Consider the following 27,055-nt stretch of genomic DNA (forward strand, 5'->3'; position numbering starts at 1 on the left):
TACCAGTGGATCATAACTACTCTTGAGTAATTGCATCTGTTATGATTTGGTGCCTTGACAGAGAACGGGAGTACTTAGTTCCATAAATAAAATATAGTTGGTGCTGCATATCCACAGGTTACCTATCCACAGATTTAACGGACAGTGGATGGAAAATACTCAGGGGCGGGGACTGACTCTCTACTGAACATATGCAGCCTTGTTCTCTTGTTATTCCCTAAACATTATGGTTTAACAACTCTTTATAGAGCACCTATGTTGTATTAGCTGTCGTAAGTAATCTAGTGGTGATCTGAAGACTATAGAAGGATGTTCAGAGGTTACACTAAATATTATGTTATTTTATAATAAGTAAGTGAGCATCTGAGGGCTTTAGTTTGCATGGTGGTCTTGGAACAAATGCCCCTCAGATACTTAGTAATTACTGTATTTAAGACTCCAGTCCAAGGCAATTTATTACAGGTCAGTAAATTACATTTAACTCAGACCAGTAACGGTAGATTACAGATTACAGGCATGTGCAACTACACCTGGCTGCTTAGCTCTGACAAGTTCCCTCTTGGTCTCATCCTTTCCACTCCCATGAGTTTTTGATTTTCATAGTCTGCCCACCATGGTTTGCAACCCTTTGCTAATCTCAATGTAAATCTTTTGTTCTAGAGAGCCTCTCTCTGAATTTCTTTCCTTTTTTATTCATGTTGACACCCCCCTTTTATAAACTGCATGTGACTACATGATTACATTTGGGAGCCACATGAATGGTCCATGATATTCTTTCCATCAGAAGATTCTTAATCACAGCTGCAAAGTCTCTTTTGTCATATGAGGGAATTTTCACAGGTTCCAGGGATTAGGACCTAGATGTGTTTGGGGACCTTGTTCTACGGACCACAGCTATACGAATGGGATGCTATACAAAGGGATGCTTCATGTTCTTGTCACAGTCCCTTATTTAGGTACACCTTCCCACTCCTGTGTACTCTGACACACTCATTTCCTCCTTTTTCTGGGGGTTTCCACCCACTGGTCAGTGGAATCATGGAGATTGTCTTAGAACTTTGGCATTCTGCAGCTGGGGAAATGAGTTTGGTAAACATCTGTGAACTGTGTTAGAACAGACAGGTCCTGTGCCCACAGTGCCCCTGGCCTGCTCCACCGCATGTGCAGACTTCCTGGCTGATTGAGCCCTTTCCTTCCTCTTGTCCTCTCACCTGATTCCTTCCAGGCTCTTCCTGAAGTTTATGACTTCTCCAAGCGTATTGGAAAGACTCAGTCCGACTGCTCCTCAGCTGCAATCAATTCAGCCTGGTGAACTTCATGATCCCTGTTGAAAATGGAAAATTGTGAATAGGGATCCCTGAAGTCCTGCTGTGCTATATAACATTTTGTGATTCTGTGATTCCAACTGGCCTGAAGACACCTCCACCCCACTCACTTCTGACTGGTTAACTGTGTTCCTGCCCTTGACCTTGCCAGGGCTGCCAGGGCATTACCAATTGCACTTCTGGAAAATCTCCAGACACCCCTGAGCTCTGAGTGTGTGGAGGTGGACATGGGCAGGCACCACTGACCAGAGATGAGGAAGAGTTGTGAGCACATGGGCCAAGTGCCCTTGCCTGTGACAGCAGAGGTCCTTCACATGGCCTTAGATTTGGGCATTATCACATGCATAGGTTCCCTAGAAGAATGGAGGATTAAAAGGTGCCCTGCTGAGCACACCTGAGTGAGCACCCTCATCTGTTGGGGGAGATGGGTGGGTATTTAATTCAGAGGAGAGAAAGGTCTCATGTGGCTTTACCTCCCAAATTTATTTTAAGGCTTCAGGTTACCCTAAAATGGGGAACTCTCCCATATTATAAAAACACTTGTGTATCTTGTCTTTGTAACTTTGCAAGTGATTTGTAATTTTAAATGATTTTCAAATTAAATGATACAATAAGCTCTTACAACACACCAAAGAATACAGACATGGAAGCCAAAGTCAATCACCCTTTCTCTTACCCACTCCAGGAAGTGACTGCAATTATGTGGTGCCTGTTTCCCCCCCACACTTTGCCCATACACACAAAGAAGTGTGCAGATACAGGTCTTCACACAACAGGATCATAGTATTATATTTTACTCTTCTTTTTCATTTAATATTAGAACATAAAATTATCTTGAGACCCCCAAAAGACCCTCAGAGTTCTATGTGTGTCTGTTTGCTTATTGCACCGCAGCAGCAGTGGAGTTACCGGGAGGGAAAGTGCAGTTGGCCTGTGAGCCTGTGTTCATGTGATACTGATCTGAAGTCCATCGTTCCAGGCTCAACATCATGGATCCTCTGTTGGAAGCAAGTGGCGCCTTTGCCTTAAACCTTCTGAAAACGCTGGGTGAAGACAGTTCAAGAAATGTGTTTTACTCACCCATCAGCATCTCCTCAGCCCTGGCCATGGTCCTCTTGGGGGCAAAGGGAACCACCGCAGTCCAGATGGCTCAGGTACCTGGTGTCATTTGGGAGTAATAGTAAATGCTGATAGTTGTCAATTGAGCTGATTCAACACACTTCAAATCCCAACAGGGATTGCTGTGGATGGACATCAGAGGGTACCAGAGGGGTGTGGATGGAGAGTTCACAGGAAGCACATGCTACCCCTGCTAAGCACCCCTTTGAGCACATTGCAGTCCCTGAACTGTAGCAATTTCCAAATCCAGCCAGGTGTGTGTGCCAGGCTCCTCTGTCCTCAGGGTGGGAATATTCCTTGATTGGCTCCACCTGGGTTTCCTGGGAAGCATTCCTGGTCTCTCACATGTAAGGCCATGACACCCCCCTGTGCATTCTGGGCTTAGCGCTTGGCAACTCCCGTGCTTTTCAGGAGGAAATAGGTCACGTTTCATGTTTGTTTCTCAGCCTTTCTCCTGCCAAAAGAGAGTTGGGGACCCAAGGGGACCCCTTCACGTTGAACTGTCTCACGTTTTAGTTTCAATATTTCACAATTCCTTTAAAACCATTGTAGGATTTCTGTATCTCAAGTTACAGCCTGCTGCACTGGACCAAGCCACATTCAGAAGCCTGTTTGAGACAAGACTGTGTCAGGTTGGAAGTAAGGGTGCTATGGGGCAATGTCCTTGAGTTGCTAAGAAGCCCCTTTGTCTACAGGTCTATGAGATGCTGCCTTTGTTGTCCCAAGATTTTTACAAAGTGGATCTTGATCTTGCTCCTGAGGCCATGGATTGGAGCTCTACCTTGAGGCCATTTCTTAGGTTGAGAATTATGTTGTCAACTGGAGAAGGGGGGGAGATAAGAAACACCTTTATGTTCTACCCATTGATCTGGGTTAGAAATAGTTCCTTTAAATTCTGCTTGAAAATGCAATAATTCTTTCTTTAGTTCATCTCTCTCTTCCCACACTCGAAGTTAGGCAGCTAAAAGGAAGATACACACTTCTTGGATATCTTAGACAGCTGTGGGCATTCACTGGGAACCTGTCCTATCTTACCTCTTGCTACAAGTGAACATCTGGACTTCTCTGGCCAGTGCCTACCTTATCACCTACCTTACCTCTTTTTCCAGACTGCGGTAGTAATTTCATCCCTGTCCCTCCAGCCTCTGTCAACTGCCTATGTCCAAAGCCAGCATCAAGTGGTTTATTTTTGTTATGACGGAACACTTCTGCATTGGTGCACATGTTATCTATTGCTGCAAAACAAACCATCCCCCAACTTAGTGGCTTGAAATAATAATGGTGGATTATGTCTCAGATCCAGTGGCCTCAGAGGCAGTTCTTATGCTCCCCATGATGACAGCTGGGTTCACTCAGGCTACTGTTGCAATAGACAGCTGGATTGCAAGGTCCAAGGAGGCTTCTCTCACATGTGGGGTCTTGGTGATGGGTATTGGCTGGGGCTTTGTTTCTCTTCCCAGCAACTCAGCCTGTGTGGTAGCAAATCCTCCAAGGGGACACCTTGGACTTCCTTCCAACATGGCAGCAGGGTGCAAGAGAGTGAACGTGATAGCTACAAGGCTTTTTAAGACTCAGGCCTGGACAGTATTGCTTGTGCTGAATTCTGTTGGTCAGAGACTTCACAGACATAAGGGCAGGAAGAGACTGCACCTTACAATTTTCTGGAGCATCCTGTGTTTGCAGAGATGGGAGGTCTGGTGGTAACTCTGTCTCCAATGAGGCTCCAGATACAAAGAGCCTGGGTTGTGGAGAGACATTTCTGCTCAGAACAATACTGACAGGGTACAGAGAAGGATCCTGTGAGGGACACTGGAGAGTGAGCTTTCAAGATACTTTTTGTCTCTAGTTGGATGGTGGTAAGAATCTGCACAGTTCTTAGGCCAAGTTTAGTATAGTTTGCTTGTTCCCTGTAGTCAGGGCCTACTGCAATGGTGTGTTTTTGTTGTGTTTCTGATTTCAGGCACTTTCTTTAAATAAAAGCAGCAGCAGCGGAGGTGCAGATGTCCACCAGGGCTTCCAGTCCCTTCTCACTGAAGTTAACAAGACGGACACACAGTACTTGCTTAGAACAGCCAACAGGCTCTTTGGAGAAAAGTCTTATGATTTCCTCTCAGTAAGTCATACTCGCTGCTTTTGATGAAGCAAGGTGGTGGGGAGGAGGGGGACTCGTGGTGCAGCTGAAAGAGCCTGGGTTGTGAATTCACTCAGGTTTCTGGTTACTCATGTATTTGTTCACACCCTTTCATTTAAAAAATCAGAAAACTACTCAAGTCATAGGTGAGTACATTTTTGTGCAGAATGCAATAAAGCCAGCAAAGAGCCACATTAACCTCTTTCCCACAACCCATCATCCCTCCCAGAATAAGAGCTTTCATAGATTTGACATGTGTCTTCCTGCACATGTAGAAATTTTGTTTTGTAGTAATTTTCTCTGCATTATGCCTTTATCCAATACATGTTGTTTTGAAATATATTTCTCTTGTTCTTCCCATCTCAGTGTATGTGGATCTACTTCAGTGTTGTTATCATGATTATCATCATCACCATTATGTGGCACTGGGGATTTACCCAGGACCTCAAATATGAATAAGCATGAGCTCTACCACTGAGTGCATCCCCAGCCCTACATCACTATTATGAACCATCATCTGATAATTCTAAGTTGGACACATTGTAGCATAGAAAGCTATTTGCTCATGGATGGGTTTTAGGTCAGACCCAGTCTGGACTATTATAGTGTTATTGACTGTGACTTTTGTGCATGTGCGTGTGTGTGTGTGTGTGTGTGTGTGTGTGCTGCTCCCAGGTGGATTTGTGGAGGGAGGACGGAAATAGAGCATTGAGATTTTAATATATATATTACTCAATGTCTTTCCGAAGTGATGTATCTGTTTCTTTTAGGGATATAAGCAGAATGTTGGTTTCCATCTACCATGATCAACACTGCATGTTTGTAGCTTTTGAATCTTGATTACTTATGAGATTGAACTTAAGCTTTTTGAGCATGGACAAACTGAGTATCCATAATCCCAAAATCCATAATTGGAAAGTGCCAAAATGTAAAATACTTCAGTGCATGTATATTTTGGGATATTCAACCTGTATATGTTTTCTGCACATTGTTTATTTGCATATTCTGTGCACCTTTTTCTATTGATCTGTATTACCTTATTGATTTATAAGAGTTTTTGCATGTGTGAGATTTCAATGTTTTCTATGATTTTTTTTCTCATTTTTGAAACGTGTTTTAAACTACATTAATTGTTTTAAAATGAAGTGATATAAAATGAACATTAGCAAGCATAGGTTCAAATATTGGTAACAACTATTATCACAGTATAATTTTTTATAATCTGTTTTACTTATTTAATTAGTCTTAGCTACTTTATAGGTATCATCACTCTCTTTAAGCCTTTTATATGTACAGAAATTCCAACACACTTTCATGATTGGCTGATTTAATTTTCTTTCATGTTTGTTTGTGGATATTTTAAGAAACTATTGATATTTAAAAATTTATATTAGTATATAAAATAAGGAGATTAGAAATATTTGCCATTCATTAATTTAAACTTCCAAAAATTGAATACTAACCTTGATGTATAATTCCATATTCCTTGAGTTTGGTTATTCATTGTTTGTATAATAGTAACTTGAATAGCAGGTAGTTATTTCCTAGGGTGTTTAAAAGTTGTAAAAAATCACCCACAAGTGTGTGGCAAGTTATCAATATTTGAGTGGCCAGTTTTCTTTCATACGATTTTCTTAGATTGAAAGATTTAAAAATTTTCAGAAACAGAACAGTGAAATTGGTAAAGTAAGAACTCCGTGAGAATGAAATGGAATGATACAGGAAGTTCTCCTTTTAAGTGCCCACAATATGTTGAGAATTCAGGAACATTCGATAAAGTGGTAATAATGAAAGTAATTCAGCTGGGCCTCAAAGTAACTCTGGGAGCTTCATACAGCCAGTGCTGTCTCATTTACAGAGCAAATCAAGAGGCAGAGACACTAATTAACTTTTTTAAGGCCACTCAGCTAATAAATCCAAGAACTTGTGTTCCTAACACCTGTGTCTGTGCAATACTGAAAGGGAAATGTGAAATTTTGCCTTATAACGAGAAATCAAATATGGAGCCGTAAGTTGTTCAAAAGGAAGATTAGAAAATAATTTCATAGTGCATTGGAAATGTAATTAGTTTTTTTTTAAAGAGAGAGAGAGAGAGAGAGAGAGAGAGAGAGAGAGAGAGAGAGAGAGAGAGAGAACTTTTTTTAATATTTATTTTTTAGTTTTTGGCAGACACAACATCTTTGTTTGTGTGTGGTGCTGAGGATGGAACCCGGGCTGCAAGCATGCCAGGGGAGCGCGCTATGGTTTGAGCCACATCCCCAGCACCAATGTAATTAGTTTTAAGCACACTTATATTCCACAAATTTTCTATTTTAACATGGTAGAATGTATGTGTTCATCAATGTCATTATCATTTCATAGGATATATTATTAAAACATTTGAACTTCTTTTTCCTTTCTTTTTTTGTGATGCTGAGGATTGAACCAAGTGATTTTCCAATACTGGGCAAATGCTTTACCACTGAGCCGAATCATAGCCCTGCTTGTTTTTGGAAAATTGCTTATTACTCCAAACTGAGATACTCAGCAGCACTGGCAATCTCTAGACACATGTAATTAATCAAAATAAAATAAAAGAGAATATTCAGTTCTGCAGCTGCACTGACCTGATCTCAGGTGCTCTGTAGTCATCTGGGACACTATTTTTGATGGTGCTCATTTTCTGTTATCACAGGAAGTTGTGGTAGCAGGGTGGTGCAGAATGGCTCATTTTCCTATGTTCTAATTTCTGTGTCCAGTATCCCTTGATCCAGAGTGCAGAGGAGTGGAAGCTCTTGCTGGATTAACTTTCTCTCCATAGTTATTGCAGCTCAGCTTCCTCCCAGTTACCTCTTGAGGCTCAGCAACTCCCATAAAGATCCAGCCATTCATGAAATTTATTTGATATTAGGGACATTAAAGATGGCCCAAAACTGAGAAGGTTGGTTTTATGTTCATTCTATGTATTTATTTGTAAATAACATCTTTAAATCAGCACATTTTTGATTTTCTGCTTTGGTACATCAAAGAAGTACACTTGTTAATTATTTTGGAACCATGCAATTATGTTGCTCTGCCTTAGTCTTTTAAAGATTCCTGCCAGAATTTCTACCAAGCAGAGATGGAAGAGCTTGACTTTCTGAATGCTACAGAGGAGTCCAGAAAACACATAAACACCTGGGTAGCTAAAAAGACAGAAGGTAAAAGCAAAGTTTTTACTTGTTGTTTCTGGTGATGGTGGGGTTGTAGTTGCTTTGCTAGTTCCTTTGTTTGCAGTGCTGGGGATCCAACCCAGGGCCTTGGGCATGCTGAGCAGATGCTCTACCGCTGAGCTACAGTCCCAGCCTGTTGTTCTGTTTTTAATAGTATTTACATCAGTCTTATTGTCAGTTCATTCATAAGATTGTCGAATATAAACAGGAATGATGTTTTTGTTCTCAAAATAATTGCAGGCTTTAAAAATCTGCTTCTGAAATACTGTCAGTGGATGACATTTTCTCTAGTTCTTCCGTGCTCTTCTCAGTGTATCCATGATGTTTCCCCCCTAGTCAGCACCCCTCTTCCAGAACAATCCACTCTGTAATGTCTTTGCTGATGTTGTTTTTTTTTTTCTTTCCCCAATTGCATAAAGAAAAATTCACCTGACAGGTCTCAGCTGTGTCCTCTCCAGTGTGAGCTCATGCTCCCCAGTTTTCATGCATTGTTGCAAGTTGTTTTGTGGTATCCTCATGGACCTGTGGTTTTTAATATAAACTGTGTGTTTTGTTTTTTCTTTTCAATTTTGGTACCATAGATTCAAACCAGAGGGACTTAAATACTAAGCCACATCCTCAAATAATGTAATGGGATATTTGTCCTAAATAAATATTTTATTTAGAGACAGAGTCTTGTGAAGATGCTTAGGGCCTCAGTTGCTAAGGCTGGCTTAGAATTTACAATCCTCCTGCCTCAGCCTCCCAAGCCTCTGTGATTACAGGCATGTACCACCATGTCTGGCTATATCGTGCTTTACATTTATAAAGAGCATCTTGTAACAGCTCATCTTTTTAAAATCTTAAATATTTTTAGTTGATAATAACAAAATCATATGTATTGTACAAAAATAATATTGTTCAATATGCTGGACTAGGAATAATAACAAAATTGTACATGATGCTTCAATGCATATATATTGTGTGTAATGTTTAAATCAGGGTGAACATATCTAGCATCTCAAACATTTAAGTTTAAATTTATAATCACTCCTTTTAACAGTATTTTAAGTTATTTAGTTTGAGGCACCAATCATTTTTTTCTAACTTATGTGGTATGAATTCACTTACTAATATCTACTTTTTCCTTTTACGTTTTATTCAAATGATGTTGTTTTCCTTCCTATTTATTGAAATTCCTATTTCAATGCCAGGAATATTGCTTTGTCTTTGTTTTGATGACAAATATCTATTTATATTATTTGGAGAATATGTGATCCTTTATCTCTGTGCTTGACCATTTGAGGAGGTGGGTCCCTATCCATATTATCCCTGAAACACCCATCACAAAACTCTCAGCTAACTGGTTCTTTAATTCTTCCTTTCAGATAAAATAACAGAGTTGCTGTCCCCAGGTTCATTGAATACAAACACCAAACTGGTTCTCGTCAATGCCATCTACTTCAAAGGAAAGTGGGGTACACAGTTTGACAAAGAGCTCACCCGGGAGAGACCATTTAAAGTCAGAAAGGTGAATGTTGCATAGTAACAAAGGTGATTCCCAAACATAGGGCCTGTGTTTGTTGGTTTCTAGATCATGAAGGCCACCACACGGAGCCTGTGTCTCTCATGTCATAGGGTAGCCCTGCAGCAAGGAATCCCCATGCCTTGGGGCCTTTCTCTCATGAGATTCCTCCTTTCATATTTCACCAAGGGTTCGGTTCTGTTGCCCCCCCCCCACCCCCTACTGTCACCTGCCCTACTTTCTCTGCTGTGTTAATCTACAGGGCAAATCTGATGGTGTAGCTCTCAGGTTAACTTTAGGTCTTTCTTGGCTTCTCATAACTTTTCAGGTGAAGGTCAAATTCCAAATTTGGTGTCTGAGGGTCCTCGTGGACCTGGATCCTCCCCATTCTCTTCAGTACCTTCACACTCCTTTCTTAATTGCTGTGTCCCTTCTGGAAGCCCCACCTGGTATCTGCCCTTTAACTAAGCTGTCACTACACCCCCTGCTGGTCTCTACGAGACATAGCAGTGGTTAAAGGACTTTTGTTGAAAAACCATCCCAGGGCAGATGGCTGTCATATAAGTGCTTGACCTCTAGGCAGTTGGAAGTTATCTAGTAGTTATGATACCTGGTGCTCAGGAAATATTGAACCAATCACTGATCTTCAGTCTTCTTTTGTTTGTAAGGATAACACCAGTACATATTTTTGTTTAAAAACAAGCAAAGGGATACATACACAGAATTAGACTCTTGAGTTTAACCACCTTCAGCTTGGAAGGTGTTTGCTGATGGCCTGGTGTCTTTCTCTCACAGAATCCATTTTTTAAAAAGTCTTTTTAATTATAGAGGGTTTTTTTTATATGCTGCAAAGAGAGGATGGACTAATGTATTCTTGATCACTGACCATGAGTTAGATCTTCCTCGTCCACTTGGATCTGAACCTTCAGTTTTCCAAGACATACATTTTGTGTTGAGATTTATTCTGAAATGAACTGTCTTGTTTTCCCTTAAAATATGATTTTTTTCTCCTTGAAATTCATCTTTAACAAGATGTATGTTAGGGCTTCATTCAACTGTAAGCAACGGAAACCCCAGATCTCTGCAGTTTAGCTCACAACTCATCTCACCACCCAGGGGGCCCAGAGGAGAGGAGAACCCAGGGCTGATGTGGCACTGGGGTGAGGCTCTTGGGAACCAGCTCTCCCTGCTCTGCCACCTCAGCCTGTGGCCTCTTCCTCGTGATCACAGGAGGGCTCAGATATGGCCTCCACTGTCCAGGCAGGATGGAGCAGGAAGGACAGATGATGGAGAGCAAAAGGCCTTCTTTGGAGGTTCTGCCATTATATTCAGAGGGAAACCAGAACTGCTCTCACGTGGCTTCTGCTGGATACAGAGCGGTGAAGCAGTTTACCTTGCTTTCTGCAGTAGAGGGAGAGGATGGAGCTGAAGCAGGGGTTGACTGTACCAGGCCACAGAGTGTGTGGCAGGGGTGTCTCCAGGGACATGGATTTTGAGTTGATAAGGATTTTTATTTGAGTTCATCATTTGCAAATGAAATAAAGCTTACATAATTATATATTTAGTGAGTCATTAAATTACCAAGGTTGGATTCTTTTTTATTATAAGATTGGAGACCGTGGGTCCTGGAGGGGAATGCAGAGAAATTGAATAAGGTGGGGTCAGCACCCTGAGGCCTGTGGGCCAAAGCCTGCCCATATCAAGTTCATCAGATAAAGTTTTGTTGGTGCACACACATACTTACTTGTTTAAATGTGTCACAACCGTAGAATCCAGTAGTTATGATAGAAACTCTCTAGCACAAATTCCAAAATATTTAGTGTCCGCCCGTTTATGGAAAAAGTGTATGAAGTTCTGGCCAAGGACATGTCTGGGGAGCCAAGGGCAGGAGACTGTTGTGGCTGGGGTCTAGTTCAGGCAAGCTCGACAAGGCAGAGACAGAAAGTGACAGCAGATATGTCTTTGGTTTACTGCATTTGATCCAGAATGATGTGCTGTGCCAGAGAACTAGGGAGCTCCCTCAGCTGGGCCTGTTGCATGAAATTAAAAACAACTTCATAGTAGCTGCTGGTATCAAACTGTGGAGTACGCATGAATTAAGCAGTATTGTAGGGTAGGATGTGGTCACTGTCCTCTGTCTTTTTCTCATGGTCTGAGGATGGCCCTTTGCTATTTCTGCTCATCAGTTTGTTTATTCATTTATTCAGCTGATGTTAATTGAGTACCTAGTATGTGCCAGGTATCGACTAGCTGAACATGTCTGCCCCATGAAACTTACATTTTCTTGAGTGAAAGACCAGAATCTTAAATAAGACATTAGTAGTTATTAGGCAGTGGTAAGTGCTGCAGAGACACAAAGGAAGCAAACAAGAAACTGTGGTTGGGGGTACAGTTGCAGGTCAGGTCTATCAAGGAAGCATTCACTGAGAGGGTGATACTTGAGTAAAGACCAAGAAGAGGCAAAGGCCACACTCTCTAGGTTTTAGGGATGAGTGGACAGGGGAGGGATAGAATGACCCTGATTTTCCATAGAGACCCCTGTGAATGTAGGAACCAGCAGAGGGAGAGTAGCAGGAGGTGAGGAGAGACAAGGAATGGGAGATGAGCTGTTGTGATTATAGGATGTACTGAGCACTTCACATCTTGTTCCTAGGAGAGGGGGTGTCATGGCAGGGTGTCCAGTCAGAGGGGTGTGATCTGACTTATGTTCACTGGGATCCCTCTGAGGTCATCTCTGTATTCCAGGGATAGGGTGATGGCAGTGGAAGAAAGAACAACAGATGAGGTTTTGGTTGTATTTCAAAGGTAGAGCCACCATAATTTGCTAAGGAGTGAGATGCAGAGTGGAAGAGAAAGACATGAGCAAGGTCACACCATGGCTTTTGACAACTGGATGCATGGTGTCATTGACAACTGTGATGGGCAGAGGTGTAGGTTAGGAAGGGGTTATAAGGAGCCCACAGTCATGTGTGACATTAGGACTTTCTTTTGGTCTAAGTGTGGGTGTCCAGCAGCCGGTATAATACATGAGCCTGGAGTCCAGGGGAGAGGTCCTGGCTAGAACTGTAAATTTCTGGATTAAGTTCAAAGTAGTAAGACTAGGTTAAGTCACCAAGAAACGTGTTGGGTGTGAGTCTGGGCACCTTGGTGTTGGGAGGTTTGTTAGTCAGCATTCTCTTAGTGTGCCAAATAATGAAATAATCCACTTAAAAAGGGACAGATTCATCTGAGCTCAAAATCTAAGTTTCCCATCCATGATGAGGCAGACCCTTTGCTCTTAGGCATGGGGGTGGTGGATGGAAGAGTTGGGAGCAGTTGATCAAGCAAAACTGGTCAGCTCAGTCAGGAAATGAAGGAGAGAGGAAGGGCTTGGGTCTCACAGTCCCCTCCAAGGACTTGCCCCAATGACCTAACTTCTACTAGGCCCTGCCTTTGAAAGGTTCCACCGCCTCCCGATAGCTCCACACTGTAGATAAAACCTTTAACACACTGGCCTCTGGGGACACTTGGTGTCTAACCATAACAGGGGTTCAGGAGGAACCTCATGGCCTGTCCTAGAAGCTGGGTCAAGAGTGTTCCTGGGGCCCACAGGGGCCGCCTCTGTGGAGTTAGTCCACTGTGCCAGCTGGGTCATGTTTCTACTTAACAGTTGTCCATTTCCTTACAGAATGAGGAGAAGCCTGTGCAAATGATGTTTCAGAAGTCTACTTTTAAAATGACCTATATAGGGGAAATATTCACCAAGATTCTGGTCCTTCCCTACGTCAGTGAGGAGCTGAATATGATCATCATGCTGCCCGATGAACACATTGACTTGAAAACGGTAAGGAGCACTAAGCCATAACGAGGCCGTGATGGCAGGGGAAGGGCATTGGGTTTCTGGTGTAGCTGCTTTCCCCCGTTCCCAGTTAGCCTTTTATTTTTTAAATTTAATTTAATTTTATTGTTTGTGTCTGTGTTGGGGGTGGAACAAGGATCTTCCAGATGCTAGGCAAGCTCTCCTGCTGAGCTATCCCTGAGCTCTGCCCAGTTACCTCAGTTACCAGTAGCACCACCTCTGGCCAAGGCAAGGCTCCCACTGACAATGTGGAACATGTGTATAACCACATGTGGCCCTGTGTGACAGCACAAGCTCGGTCTTGACATGTTTAACTCTTCTAGGTGGAGCAGGAACTTACTTATGAGAAATACATAGAGTGGACCAACCCAGACCTATTGGACGAAGAGGAGGTGGAGGTTTTCCTCCCTCGGTTTAAGCTACAGGAAAATTATGATTTGGAGGAAGTCCTTTGCAGCCTGGGCATGACCGATGCCTTCGATGAGGTCAGGGCAGACTTTTCTGGAATGTCATCCAGGAGAGACCTGCATCTGTCCAAGGTCGTGCACAAGTCCTTTGTGGAGGTCAATGAGGAGGGTACTGAAGCTGCAGCCGCCACTGCCGCTATCATGATGATGAAGCGCATGAGGTTCACTGCGCAATTCTGTGCAGACCACCCCTTCCTCTTCTTCATCCAGCACAGCAGGACCAGAGGGATTCTGTTCTGCGGCCGAGTTTCTTCTCCATGAGGAAACAGTCATCCCTGGGTGCAGTCCTCTGCTTTCACTCTCTGACCCACTTTTCTTCCGACACTCCACCATGTGCCTGTGACCCAAGTGACCTTATCAGTGCAATTCAGTACAAATTCAGAAATAAAGGGCCCTATTTTGGAGTCCCATGTTCACTACTGTTTGAACGTGAGATGTTTTTCCAGGATCTGAAATTGCCCTTCTCTGTGGGTCTGTGGTCATGTTGGCTGCTGGGTTCATTCATCCCTGCCAGGGATATGCTGTCACCCACCCCATTGCAGCTGGGAAGGACCCTGTGGCTTCACTGTGGGCAGATAACTGCCATCACCATTGGCCCTTCTCCAGGCATAAGAAGATAAGTGGTGCCTCTCTCTTCTCCACTGTGGCATGAAAATCTCATCCCATTTTAGGTGGGAGACTAGAGTAGAATGCAGAGCTGTGAGGAGGGGTGAGGGCACATCTCAGGAACCTCTTGTGGGGAGCTCAAAAATTCTAAAATTGCTGTGAGCTTTCTGGAGGACTCCATGGAGGTGGGAGAGTGGGTAACTTGGGCCAGTGAGAAATCAGTCCCTTTTCCATGTGCATCTCTACTTTCCTGTGTTGTGATGGGGAATGGATATATTCACACACACACTGCCCCCTGCCTTGTAAAGTGAAATTGCTCTCAGGGGTCAGAGGTATACCTAACCATTCACAGTAAGGTGGTTTACAACAACTGTGTGGTTACATACCAGGTGGATTTCTTCATGGCACATATTATAAAAAAAAAGTGGCTAAGTTTCCTGCAGCCAGTTGTGTTCCATGCTGTAACATTCAGCATTACAGGGAGAAACTGATGGGCCAGATTCTGTTTTTCAAGGCATGCTGGGGAGGACCTCCACTGTCACCCTCTGACTTCACTGCTGCTAGTCTCATGCTCATTCTGCACTTCGTCCTCTTTCCCTGTGATGCCCATCTGTGGTGACAGAATGGAATTGTTGAGCATCAGGGAACATGGAAACTAGGACTGAGGTGAGGAAAGGAAGTTGGGTGGGAAGAAGGGGCTTGCTGGTTTCACACTCATCCATTGTCTTAGTTTGTTTTCTGTTGCTGTAATGAAATGCCTGAGACTGGAAACTAGAATTTTTTAAAAAGTAGGATTTTTAGCTCACATTTCTGGAGGCCCAGAGCAAGGTGCTGGCTTCTGCTTGGCTCTGGCGAGGGACCCATGGTGACTGAGATCATAGCATTGGGAGCATATGCTTAAGTGCCAAGTGGAGGGTGGAGGTGGGACATTCCCATATAATAGCCCATTCCCATAGGAACTAACCCAGTTGCCTGAGACCTGAGTTAATCTTTTTCAAGTTTGGTGCCCTCATGACCTGATTGCCTCCCGTGAGGCCCCACCTCTTAAAGCTTCCCTCCATCACAACATCTCCACACTGAGGACCACGCCTCCATTACAGGAACCTTTGTGGGGATAAATCACATCAAACAATATCATCCTTCTCCTCCTCTGTATGACACTCTGGGTATTTTCTGAAGAAATAAGGTCTCTCAGAACAAGGATTTCAGGGGGGAGTGTGATCAGTTTATATGATGATTTTGAGAACTTGGGGAGATAAAACATGAGACAATGACAAACTCCTGGGTACAATAAACTGTCACCCTTTGTAGCATAGCATATTTTTCTCTACTCTTGTGTGCTTTTCACCACAGATCTATCAGCAAGACTCTCATGAAAACAGAAGCTGACTATTTGCACAAGATGGAATTATTACTAGTGGAATAACTTAAGCAAACCCTTTAGCTTTGTCTGTTCCTAGTCAACTTAAAAATCAGTAATTTTGGAGATAACACATTGAATATGTCAATGGTATTGAATATGTTATTGGTATTGAATATGTTATTTGTATTGAATATGTTGCATTGAATATGTTATTGGTTTCCTAGTAGCTTTACTGTAGATAACACCTCTGATGTGGGATATAATGATAAAGGTTGCCTCGGTTACTTTTTAGGGACCTGAGGGCCACTTTTGTTGAAAATACTGACTTCATTGGGCCTGCAGTAGGTGTCTGATAGGTGACTGGGATGGAATGAAAAGGCTGGTTATCTCTGTCTTCATACTAATCTCTGCCCCCTTTGCTGCCTTAGCACTTGGGTCAATTCCACTCAGCTCTGCTTGTAGACATACTGATTGGTGGTGGGAGCTGCTATGTGTTTTCCTCTACTCTGCCACCCTGGTGCTTTTCCACCAGCTGTAGCAGCACAAGCATCCAAGGTCCTTCTGTGATATTCTAAGACCCAGATCAAGCCACAAGGCCAGGACATTTGCACAGGATGATGGTGGCAGCTTCAAGAGTAGCTCAGCAGATTCTGGGACAACTCTACTGGTACTACGTGGTGTCTGATTCTCATTCAAAAAATAGTTTGGGGAACCATGCCCTGGGCCAGTGGTAAACAACCAGACCCTAGTCCACCCCAGCATATCAATTAAAATCTCCCATCTCCCTTTGTTAGGGAAGCTGTCTGGTTCCTCCATCATGCTGTTTCCCTTCAGCGGAAGTCCTACTTATTCCACAATTAAAGCCCTGCCTGCAAGTGCTCCCCAAACTTGGCTCAGTTTTGTTCCTACCATTTCTGAATCAAAAGTTCCCTTTTCCTGTAATACAGGGGGCAGGCTCTTTAGGAAAGAACATGAGAAGAGGTGTGAGGAAGGTAGGGTGCTATGGTCTGAGCTGAAGGGTTAATCTGGTGGATCAAGAGGTTAAGGCGAGCAGTCTGAATGCCAGAACAGCATTCGTAACTGCTTGTGTGCTTAGCATCATTCCCACCATCTACATGGCAGACTTTTGGCATGAATGTTGAGGTCCACTTCAAGAAAATCAAGTGATTTGAATTAAGCATTTGGGAAGACTTTATTAGTGATGAGGCAGATGAAAGGACTTCTAATGATACACATTTTGCAAGGTACCTGTCCCTTACTCTGTTCCCATCAAAGCAGGAAAACTCATTCACAAAATACTTAATGCAAACCCCAAGAAGTGGCCTAAGGTCAAGCAAATCTTACAGCACCCATGGCTGAGGCAGGGTGAACCATGTGTACCCCATCACTGTAGCAAGGCACTCCCCAAACACAAACATCCAGATCCCACCACAATCATGACCATCCTGTTTGACATGGGCTTTGATACATAGAAAACCTGATGTCTCTGTCCAAGAGAAAATTCCAAGTGGCTATGGCAACCTACCTGATCCTCCAGCACCAGAAAGACCAGGTGGGAGGGTGCACTTTCCAGGGGAAGCCTGTGTCTCCCAGGGTCATGGCTCATCCATGCCCTGAGGATCTCTCCGATGGCCCTGCCCTCCCCAAGAGGAGCGCCAGTGAGCCTGCCCTGCACAACTGCCCCTTGCCCCCTGACACTCAGCTGCCTGAGGAGGCTCACGAGCCAGGCCAGAAGGACATCAGATGCACCAGCCTGCCTGTCATTCCTCTCTGCTTCCTGCCTGCCATTCCTCTCCACTTCCTGCCTGCAGGGCCCTCACTCCCAGGGGAGCCTCCCAGTCTGACTCTGGGTCCTAGATGTCCAATCCCTGGATGATGTTCGTTAGGTGGGCCAGGACAGGCAGCAGCCACTCCTCCCAAGGTACACCCACAGGCCCAGTCCATGGCCACAGAAATGCCTGGAAGTGGGTGAGGAGGAGGAGCGCTGCTAACTGTGCCCGAAGCCTCTGCTGCTGCATGCCATGTCAGCAATCAAGTGGCTCCAAAGACAGAGAAAAAAAATGTGCCATGTCCATAAACAGTGAGGCTCCAAGGAGTGCAGAGCTGAGCCAGGAGACAGCAGCCCAGGGCCTGAGTCTCCTCTGCCTCCACCTGTGGAAGACGTCAGACTGTTCTGCCTGAGACACTTTGCCCTGCCCTGCCCCGCCCTTAGTCCTTTTCCCCATTCTTCTGAGATGTTTCTGAATAAATTTGTTTCAGACCAATTGTATCATAAAATTCTTGTTCCAAAGATTAAAATACTGGCTGATTTAAAGAAAGGTGGGCCTCAGGATGAGGGCAGGGGCCCACCTCCATCCTCTCCAAGGCCTAGAGCACTGTGCCTCCTTCTGAAGTGTAGAGAGACCCACATACCTGAGCCAGTGCAGATGGAACTCACTTGCCCTGAGCCAGTGTAGAGCATTCACTTGCTTTGACTTAGGGCAGACAGGCTCACTCCCCCTGACCCGGGTGGATGAAGTCTCCCCTTGAGTCAGTGTAGTCTTGACTTTTAGCTGTGACCTTGACCAAAACCCCTCCCTCTGGGTTGTGTACTGAGTGGGTGGCAACTATTGGAGAAGTCGCATGTGAGAAGGCTGGGGACATCTCAGTGTCCTCTTACGTCAACTTCATGGTACTGTGTGCAGGGAAGGAAGAGCTGGGCAGTGGGAAGGGGCAGCCTACCAGGAGCAGTGGTGGGTGCCTCACCCCCTGCCACACAGTCCCTTACCCCAAATCATCTCATAATTGTGAAAGGTACTGGACAGGGATTGCATGGCATTTCAGGAGAGGAGATGTCAATCCACCATTTGGATCCAGGTTATCGCTTTTGAGCCACCCACTTTTGTGGTACTTCGCTTCAGATCACCACTAGGAAACTAGCACAGGGTCCCGTGTTGCTTAGAGGAAACCCACCGTCCTTAACTTGGTGTCTGTGCAGCAATGATCTACCCCAGGCCCACATGCTGCCCTGGGTTCCCAGGCTGCATCTGCGGTGGTCAACTCTTTTGATATAATAGGCTGAGCTCCTCCTACAAGTTTCTCCTTGCCAGGGAAGCTGGGTGCTTCCTCCCCACACACAATAGTGCATGATTCTATGTTGTAGCCCTGACCACAGCTGACCACCATGGACTCATTGCACAGTAGGGTGAAGAATAGAACCTTCTGAAGAACAAATTTCTGCTCTTCTGGGCACTGTTTCTTCAGCTGTATCCAGGACAATGCTTGGCTTTTCATAATAAATACTTGTTTTTCGTAGTTTCTTTACAAGATACATTTTTTTGTGTGACAAGAATCATCTGGGGCAAGATAAGCCTACTTGGCATCTGTCAGTTTAGGATGGGAAGCTAAATCATCAGGACTGAGTCTCAGGAGAGGCTGCTGGGAGGCTGAATCAATATGTTCACTGAACCCCGGGCCTTGAAATGGAGCCAGAGGAGGGTGGACAGAGGAGGGAGGGGTGGTGAAGAGCTCTGGAGGGAGGACCGCATGGCCAATGGCATTGCTCACCAGGGGACTGTGCATGAGGCCCTGGTCTCTGTCCATATCCAATGGGCACATCCTGAATTTGCTTCCAGGATGTCACGCTTTCCTCCGTGTTTGTGCATGGATCTGGCATGCACTTGAACACGTGGGAACCACATGTGCACTCCGGATTCATGTGCAGGTGAGTTCTTGTGGATGTAATGTCACATTTTCAAAGTCTCCACCCCTGTCACTGGTCATATTTCAGGTCCATAGCTGGAGAGGAGAAACCAGTTCTGTCTCGAGTTGGAAAGAAAGGACCTTATCCTAGGAGGACTCATTCTGCCTGAAGTGTTGGGTGGGCAGATGTCAACAAAGCGCAGTGGATGAAGAGTGGGCTTGTGAATCCCTGAGTGAAAATTCTTACTTTGCAAATCAACTGGTGGAAACCCCTGGTAGGTTTTCGTTTGACCTAATGCCCAAAAACAGAATGATCAAGAAAAAGGGAGGAAGTAGGGAAGAGAGGTGAGGGTGTACTGTGTTGGCAGTCTAACCTAGTGAAAAGGATGACCCATAGGGACAAGCTGAAGGACATGTGGCCTGGAAATATTTACAAATTAGGACAAGAGGTATGCTCTCAACACCAGGCTGAGCCTGGTTTGTAGGTACACTTGTCCTATCTCAGCAGCTCAGGAGGCTGAAGCAGGAGGATGGCAAATTCAAAGCCAGCCTCAGCAATGTAGTGAAATATCATAGGAGACCCTGTCTCAAAAAAAAAAAAAAATGAATGAATGAATGAATAAATAAATAAATAAATCCTGTGGACTTAGCTCAGTTGTTTAGTGTGCCTGTGTTCAATCCTGGCTACCAAACAAAACAGAATAATAATAAAAATAAATACATAAATACATAAATAAGCCAAAAAAGATATGCCACCAGATGGAACCTGCAGGACAGGGTTCTCTGAGCCCCTCTGTTAACCTGTGGTTCAAGCTCTGCCCACTCTGGGGCACCCATCACCAGCCACAGCCCTCAGGAGCTGACATGCTGGAGTCTGTCAGAAGGCCTCAGGCCTGGGGTGGATTGACCCTTGACTTTTCACCTTTTCAGACTCACATTCCAGCAGATGCACTCCTTCCTGCATTCTCTGCCTCTTCTGGGGAGGAAGACAGGTGCCACCTCCAGCCCCAGATTCAGGTGTTTGGTATCACAGGCCTGGGACAAGGTGCTCAGGGATCTCTGAGACAGTGCTCTGTGGTGGCTGGAGTTGGGGCCCAGCGACAAGGCAGCCACCTAGACTCGGGCCTGGAAATGGAGGTGGAGGGAAATTCCTCTCTTGTTCTTGGTTTGGACATGAAACTAGAAGAGTCTTCTCTCACTCTTATTTTGTATCAGGTATTATTCTAGCATGTCTCTAACTTCAGTAAAACACTTTGAGCACTTTACCTTGCTGTGTAAATAATAAAAGTTGGAGCAGCTTTATGGAGGCTGTGGGGTGCAGACCCAGGAGTAGAAGGCTCCAGTCTCCTCAAGAGACAGCAGGAAAAGACCAAGCCCAACCCATTCAAAAGCTCTTTGCTCAAGCACCAAGAGCTTGCCTTGCTCAGACCTGTTCACAGCCATATCCCCAGAGAGGGCCCTCGGTTTTTATCTCACTGCCATAGAAAGAAACCAAGCACCCCTCCAAGACAGGGCCCACTCTGCTTGGTTCATCTTCTCTGCTTAGGCCCACATGGAAACCCTTTTACAAGGTAATACCTGAACATCAACTTCTTTTGAAATACTTTTGTCAAGTAATAGCTCTCATGGGACCCAGGTTTCTGTCTTAGCCTTGGACATAAGAGACCTCAGAGCCAGCCTCAGCACATGGCAGTGACCTGCAGACTACCATAGCCATGGCCCCAATTGTTGACACAGGCCTTTTCTTTTTATGGTGTACTCTTGACTTCATTATTTCTAGACACAAATTCATTATTTACCAAATTTTGTAATATATTGTGACACATTATATTTTTGAAAATCTTGCCTTTCTTAATTGCTCTGAGCAAGTACTCAAGCTCAAGGTCTGTATTTGTTGCTGAGCCCTGGGAATTGGGCCATGAGCATTTAAGATGGATACTCCAAGCCAAATCAAAGCTGGTAAGAATTCCAGTGCAGCTAAGGGATTCACCAAAATGTATTTCACCATGACCTTGTTCTAGCAAATGGTTTTCTGGGTGCTTCATGAGCTAGTTTTTCATGGTCCTTTACAGCAACCATGGCTTTAAATATCCTTTGTAAAGTAGGAATAATCTCATTTTACATGGAAACCAAGAGAAAGATTAAATGGTTTAGGGGCTGAGGCTGGGGCACCATGGTGGAGCACTTGCCTAACGTGTGTGAGGCACTGGGTTCGATTCTCAGGACTGCATATAAAATAAAGGTTCATCATCAACAAAAAAATTAAAAACAATAACAACAAAAAGATTTAACAGTTTCCCTTGTAAGTCCATCACAATTCGATACTCCCTAAGCTCTGCTGGGCTGGCAGCTCTCGGTGGCCTGGGACAAAAAGCATCCATGCTTTACCACTGAAGCTGTGAGCTTCCTTCTTCCAGGCTCTCACCAGGGTGCTTGACACAGCCACAAAGGCATCTGTGGAAAAGGTTAAAAAAGGATGAAGCAAGCAGAGAAAGTCCCTGTGTACCTGTGTCAGGGGGAGGAAGCCAGGACAGGGAGTGGCTGTGGGCACCCAGAGCCTCTAGCAGAGGAGTCACAGTTCCTCCTCTGCTTAGCCACCTCCACACAGTGTGAGTGGACTGGGGGTCTACTCAGGAAGCTGGCATGGTGTGGGGCCTACTCTGAGTGACAAGCTGGGCTCACACATCTGCCTGGGTGAAACTGCAGCCCTGGTCTCTAGCGCCTCAGCCTAGCAGGACAAAGGCCAACTTGCCTGGACCCCAGGAGGCTCCTGAGCTGAGGGGACCCAGATGCAATGACTGGAGAAGGGCTTCTCATTAGGGTGAGACTAGGCCCTTATAAAGTGTTCCTATGGGGCTCCATGGTCTCACAGTCACTTGGTGACACCTGTCCAGTCAGTCCCCACACCCCCTGTAAGCTGGCACCCACTTTCCACTGCAAGCCCAGGGAGGGGCTGCCTACCCAGCATGTAGATGGCTGTCCTACACGTGGACGGGGGCACCTTCCATACAACAGCGAGCAGAGCACAGTGGAGGCACACAGGCAGATCATTGTTAAGAAAGTTGGGGCATGATGACATGATGAAGATTGGGCCTACTTTTTCCTTTATTAGGAGTAGGGTTTTGGGACTAATTCCTGGATTCTTGATCCACTTTGAGTTGAGTTTTGTGCATGGTGAGAGATAGAGGTTTATTTTCATTTTGCTACATATGAATTTCCAGTTCTCTCAGCACCATTTATGAGGCTACCTTTTCTCCAATGTATGTTTTTGGTACCTTTGTTTAGTATGAGATAACTGTATTTATATGGGTTTGTCTCTGTGTCTTCTATTCTGTACCATTGGTCTACATGTCTGTTTTGGTGCCAATACCATGCCATTTTTGTTAATATAGCTTTGTAGTATAGTTTAAGGTCTGGTCTTGTGATACCTCCTTTTTCACACTTCTTGCTAAGGATTGCCTTGGATATTCTGGATCTTTTATTTCTATAAGAAATGGTGTTGGGATTTTAATTGGAATTACATTGAATCTGTATAGTGCTTTGGATAGTATGGGGTCATTGACTGTATTAATTTTGTGTACCCAAGAGCATGGGAGATCATTCCATCTTCTAAGGTCTTCTTCTATTTCTTTCTTTAGTGTTGTGTAGTTTTCATTGTAGAGATCTTTCACCTCTTTTGTGAAACAATTCAAAAAATTGACAAAAAAATCTGGTTCTTTGAAAAAATACATAAAATTGACAAAACCTTAGCCACCCTATTAAAAAGAAGGAGGGACAACTATCTTATTTTTGACAAAGTGGCTAAAAGCATGCAATGGAGGAAGGATAGCATCTTTAACAAATGGTCCTGGGAAAACTGGAAATCCATATGCAACAAAATGAAACTGAATCCCTTTCTCTCGCCATGCACAAAAGTTAACTCAAAATGGATCAAGGAGCTTGATATCAAATCAGAGACTCTGCGTCTGATAGAAGAAAAAGTTGGCTCCAATCTACATACTGTGGGGTGGGGCTCCAAATTCCTTAATAGGATACCCATAGCACAAGAGTTAAAAACAAGAATCAATGAATGGGACTCACTCAAACTAAAAAGTTTTTTCTCAGCAAGAGAAACAATAAAAGAGGTAAATAAGGAACCTATATCCTAGGAAAAAATTTTTACTCCTCACACTTCAGATTGAGCCCTAATATCCAGAGTATACAAAGAACTCAAAAAATTAGACAATAAGAAAACAAATAACCCAATCAACAAATGGGCCAAGGACCTGAACAAACACTTCTCAGAGGAGGACATACAAACGATCAACAAGTACATGAAAAAATGTTCACCATCTCTAGCAGTCAGAGAAATGCAAATCAAAACCACCCTAAGATACCATCTCACTCCGGTAAGATTGGCAGCCATTATGAAGTCAAACAACAACAAGTGCTGGTGAGGATGTGGGACAAAGGGTACACTTCTACATTGCTGGTGGGACTGCAAATTGGTGGGGCCGATTTGGAAAGCAGTATGGAGATTCCTGGGAAAGCTGGGAATGGAACCACGATTTGACCCTGCTATTGCCCTTCTCCGACTATTCCCTGAAGACCTTAAAAGAGCATGCTACAGGGATACTGCCACATCGATGTTCATAGCAGCACAATTCACAATAGCTAGACTGTGGAACCAACCTAGATGCCCTTCAATAGATGAATGGATAAAAAAATGTGGCATTTATACACCATGGAATATTACGCAGCACTGAAAAATGACAAAATCATGGAATTTGCAGGGAAATGGATGGCACTAGAGCAGATTATGCTTAGTGAAGCTAGCCAATCCCTAAAAAAACAAATACCAAATGTCTTCTTTGATATCATGAGAGCAACTATGAACAGAGCAGGGAGGAAGAGCAGGAAGAAAAGATTAACATTAAACAGAGACATGAGATGGGAGGGAAAGGAAGAGAAAAGGGAAATTGCATGGAAATGAAGGGAGACCCTCATTGCTATACAAAATTACATATAAGAGGTTGTGAGGGGAATGGGAAAATAAACAAGGAGAGAAATGAATTACAGTAGATGGGGTAGAGAGAGAAGATGTGAGCGAAGGGGTGGGGGGATAATAGGGGAAAGGAAAGGTAGCAGAATACAACCATTACTAATAGGGCATTATGTAAAATTGTGGATGTGTAACCGACGTGATTCTGCAATCTGCATTTGGGGTAAAATTGGGAGTTCATAACCAACTTCAATCTAATGTATGAAATATGATATGTCAAGAGCTTTAAAATGTTGTGAACAACCAATTAAAAAAAAAGAATAGTAATATCAACAGAAACTTTGAGTTAAAGTATGAAGCAAACACACATCAGCCAAGACTATCAATGTAACTGTATTGTTAATGTGAATATTACTGCCCAGAGAGGTTGGAAGAATTATACTTAAATATTTCTGAATTATTTTTATATTTTCAATAAAGTGCAGTTTTTTTCATGCACACAAACAAAAAAAAGAAACTATCTCGAAAATTCAAACTCCAGTAAAATAGACAACCTTGAACACACTGACAAATTTCTAGAGGCATATGATCAACCCAACCTGAGTTAAGAGGACATACACAATTTAAACAGATCAATTTCAAGCAAGGAAATAGAAGGCTCTGTTAAAAGCCTACCAAACAAGAAAAGTCTAGGACCAGATGGATTCATAGCTGAGTTCACCAAGACCTACAAAAAAAGAATTAATGTCAATGCTCCTCAAATTATTCCATGAAATAGAAAGGGAAGGAACCCTTCCAAATTCATTCTATGAAGCTAGTATCATCCTAATACCAAAATCAGGCAAAGACACATCAAGGAAAGAAAATTTCAGACCAATATCCCTGATGAACATTAATGCAAAAACGCTTAATAAAATCCTGGAAAATCAAATACAAAAGCATATTGAAAAATAGTGCACCATGATCAAGTGGGGTTCATTCCCATGGTGTAAATTTGGTTTAACATATGGAAATCAACAAACATAATTCTTCCCATCAATAAATGATAAGAACCATATAATTATATCAATTGATGCAGAAGAAGCATTTGACAAAATACAGCACCTTTCATGTTCAAAACACCAGGAAAATCCAGGCATAGTAGGAACATGCTTCAACATTATAAAATCTATGTTAAACCCAAGGCAACATCATTTTAAATGGAGAAAAACTAGAAGCATTCCCTCTAAAACTGGAACAAGACATGATGCCCTCTTTTACCACATGTATTCAACATAGTCCTTGAAACTCCAGCCAGAACAATTAGACAGATGAAAAAAATTAATGAGATACAAATGGGAAAATTAGTACTCAAACTATCATTGTTTTCCAATGACATGATTCTATACTTAGAGGATCCAAAACTTCCATCAGAAAACTTCTAGAATTAGTTAATGAATTCAGCAAAGCAGCAGGATCAATACCCATAAATCAAATGCATTCCTATACATCAGTGATGAATCCTCTGAAAGAGAAATTATGAAAACTACCTCATTCACAATAGCCTCAGACGTTTGATCTTTAAGGACACATCCCAAGGCCTTTTGGACTTCCAAAATTCAAGAGTGACAGAAGATACATTTAAACACCTTTCAAAATGGTTTTTTGAAATGTTTAAATGTATCCTTTTCACATGAGTAATGAATCTATGAATATGCATAAATTCTTGAAGAAATCTCTACATATAAGTTTTTCATTTTGTTGTATCTCTGAGAATAAGATTCACTGTGTCAATTTCTCTTGGCAAGAAATTATTTGTAAATGTGCAAAGTCTATGCACCCTCAGTGGTTTGGTGACAGTGATGAAGATCCACAGAGCTCATCTTGGTGCCACTAGGGTCAAATGCTTTCCTCAGAGGAAATAATAATTTCCAGAGAGTCTGACCTTTCAGGGTCACTTGGGCATGTTGGTCCACAATGTCCTTGTCCCCTGGGTAGTATCTGTTAATGGTAGCTGCTAGTCCTGAGTGGCCATTGAGCATGTGGAGCATGGCTAGGGAGACTTAGAAACAGACTTTAGGTTTTTATTAGTTAGAATGCAAATACTACATTGGCTGATGGCTACTTCATGGGACTCTGGGGATGTGGGGAGATTCGGGTGTCATGGCTACTCCACTGAATATCCTGGCCAATGGTACCTGTTTTCCTAAGAGAAGTCCCTCAGGACCATACAGGTCTACACAGGGCAGGGGCACTATAAGGAAACAGCTGGCTTGGGATCTGTGGATGCTTCTCTTCAACGTAGGAAGAGGCTGGGCTTGGCTTTGCTCAGGACTCTGCCCTGGGGCCAAGGGCACATTCTAGTGCAGATGCACAGAAGAGTGTAGATCAGCTCCTGGGAAGGGTGGTAGATATTGTTGTTGGGTGCTATGGTCAGCAGGCAGTCATTGGCTCCACAATAGTCCAGGTGGTCCTCTGGGTGGCCTCTGTGGAGTCAGGAGCACACAGCCCAGATGAGAGTACTTGTGATAGAATGTGGGCACCTGAAGGGAAGCATCAGGGAGAGGGTGGTGGAACCTCTGAGGCAGGAACTAGAGAGACCTGGCTGTATTTGACAAGGACTCCAGGGCACACTCATGCTAAGGCACACTGTCTGCCAACTTGATGTCAAGACCTCTGTCTGGAAGGTAGAGAATCAGATCAGAATTCCCTCAAGACCCAGAGAAAAACAGACATGGAATGGGCCCTGGCTACTTGTTATCCCACTTTCCTTACATAACACAATCAGGGTTTGATGGTTTTCATGATGCAAACCTTATGACATCAGCCTTGCAGCATCTTCTGGGCTGGCGAGAGGTGCAGTAGAGGAA

The 27,055-nt window shown here is 43.6% G+C and overlaps 1 protein-coding gene across 1 annotated transcript; it reads left to right on the top strand.

Moving 5' to 3' along the window:
- Positions 1-2,308: 2,308 nt before the first annotated feature.
- LOC144256554 (serpin B6-like) lies at positions 2,309-13,930 on the top strand. Its single transcript, XM_077801694.1, has 6 exons — positions 2,309-2,479; positions 4,405-4,557; positions 7,637-7,754; positions 9,134-9,276; positions 12,938-13,093; positions 13,432-13,930. Exons 1-6 carry the CDS (start codon positions 2,315-2,317, stop codon positions 13,834-13,836), a joined length of 1,140 nt encoding a protein of 379 aa, XP_077657820.1. The 5' UTR covers positions 2,309-2,314; the 3' UTR covers positions 13,837-13,930.
- Positions 13,931-27,055: the final 13,125 nt, after the last annotated feature.

Source organism: Urocitellus parryii, chromosome 8 (assembly GCF_045843805.1).
Source record: "Urocitellus parryii isolate mUroPar1 chromosome 8, mUroPar1.hap1, whole genome shotgun sequence".
Classification (NCBI taxonomy): domain Eukaryota; kingdom Metazoa; phylum Chordata; class Mammalia; order Rodentia; family Sciuridae; genus Urocitellus; species Urocitellus parryii.

Excerpts from the sequence above, each read along its gene's own strand:
- LOC144256554 (XM_077801694.1), top strand. The coding sequence starts at position 2,315 with ATGGATCCTCTGTTGGAAGCAAGTGGCGCCTTTGCCTTAAACCTTCTG. Across the intron at positions 2,480-4,404 it reads CCGCAGTCCAGATGGCTCAG|GCACTTTCTTTAAATAAAAG; the intron begins GTACCTGGTGTC and ends TTCTGATTTCAG. Across the intron at positions 7,755-9,133 it reads GGTAGCTAAAAAGACAGAAG|ATAAAATAACAGAGTTGCTG; the intron begins GTAAAAGCAAAG and ends TCTTCCTTTCAG.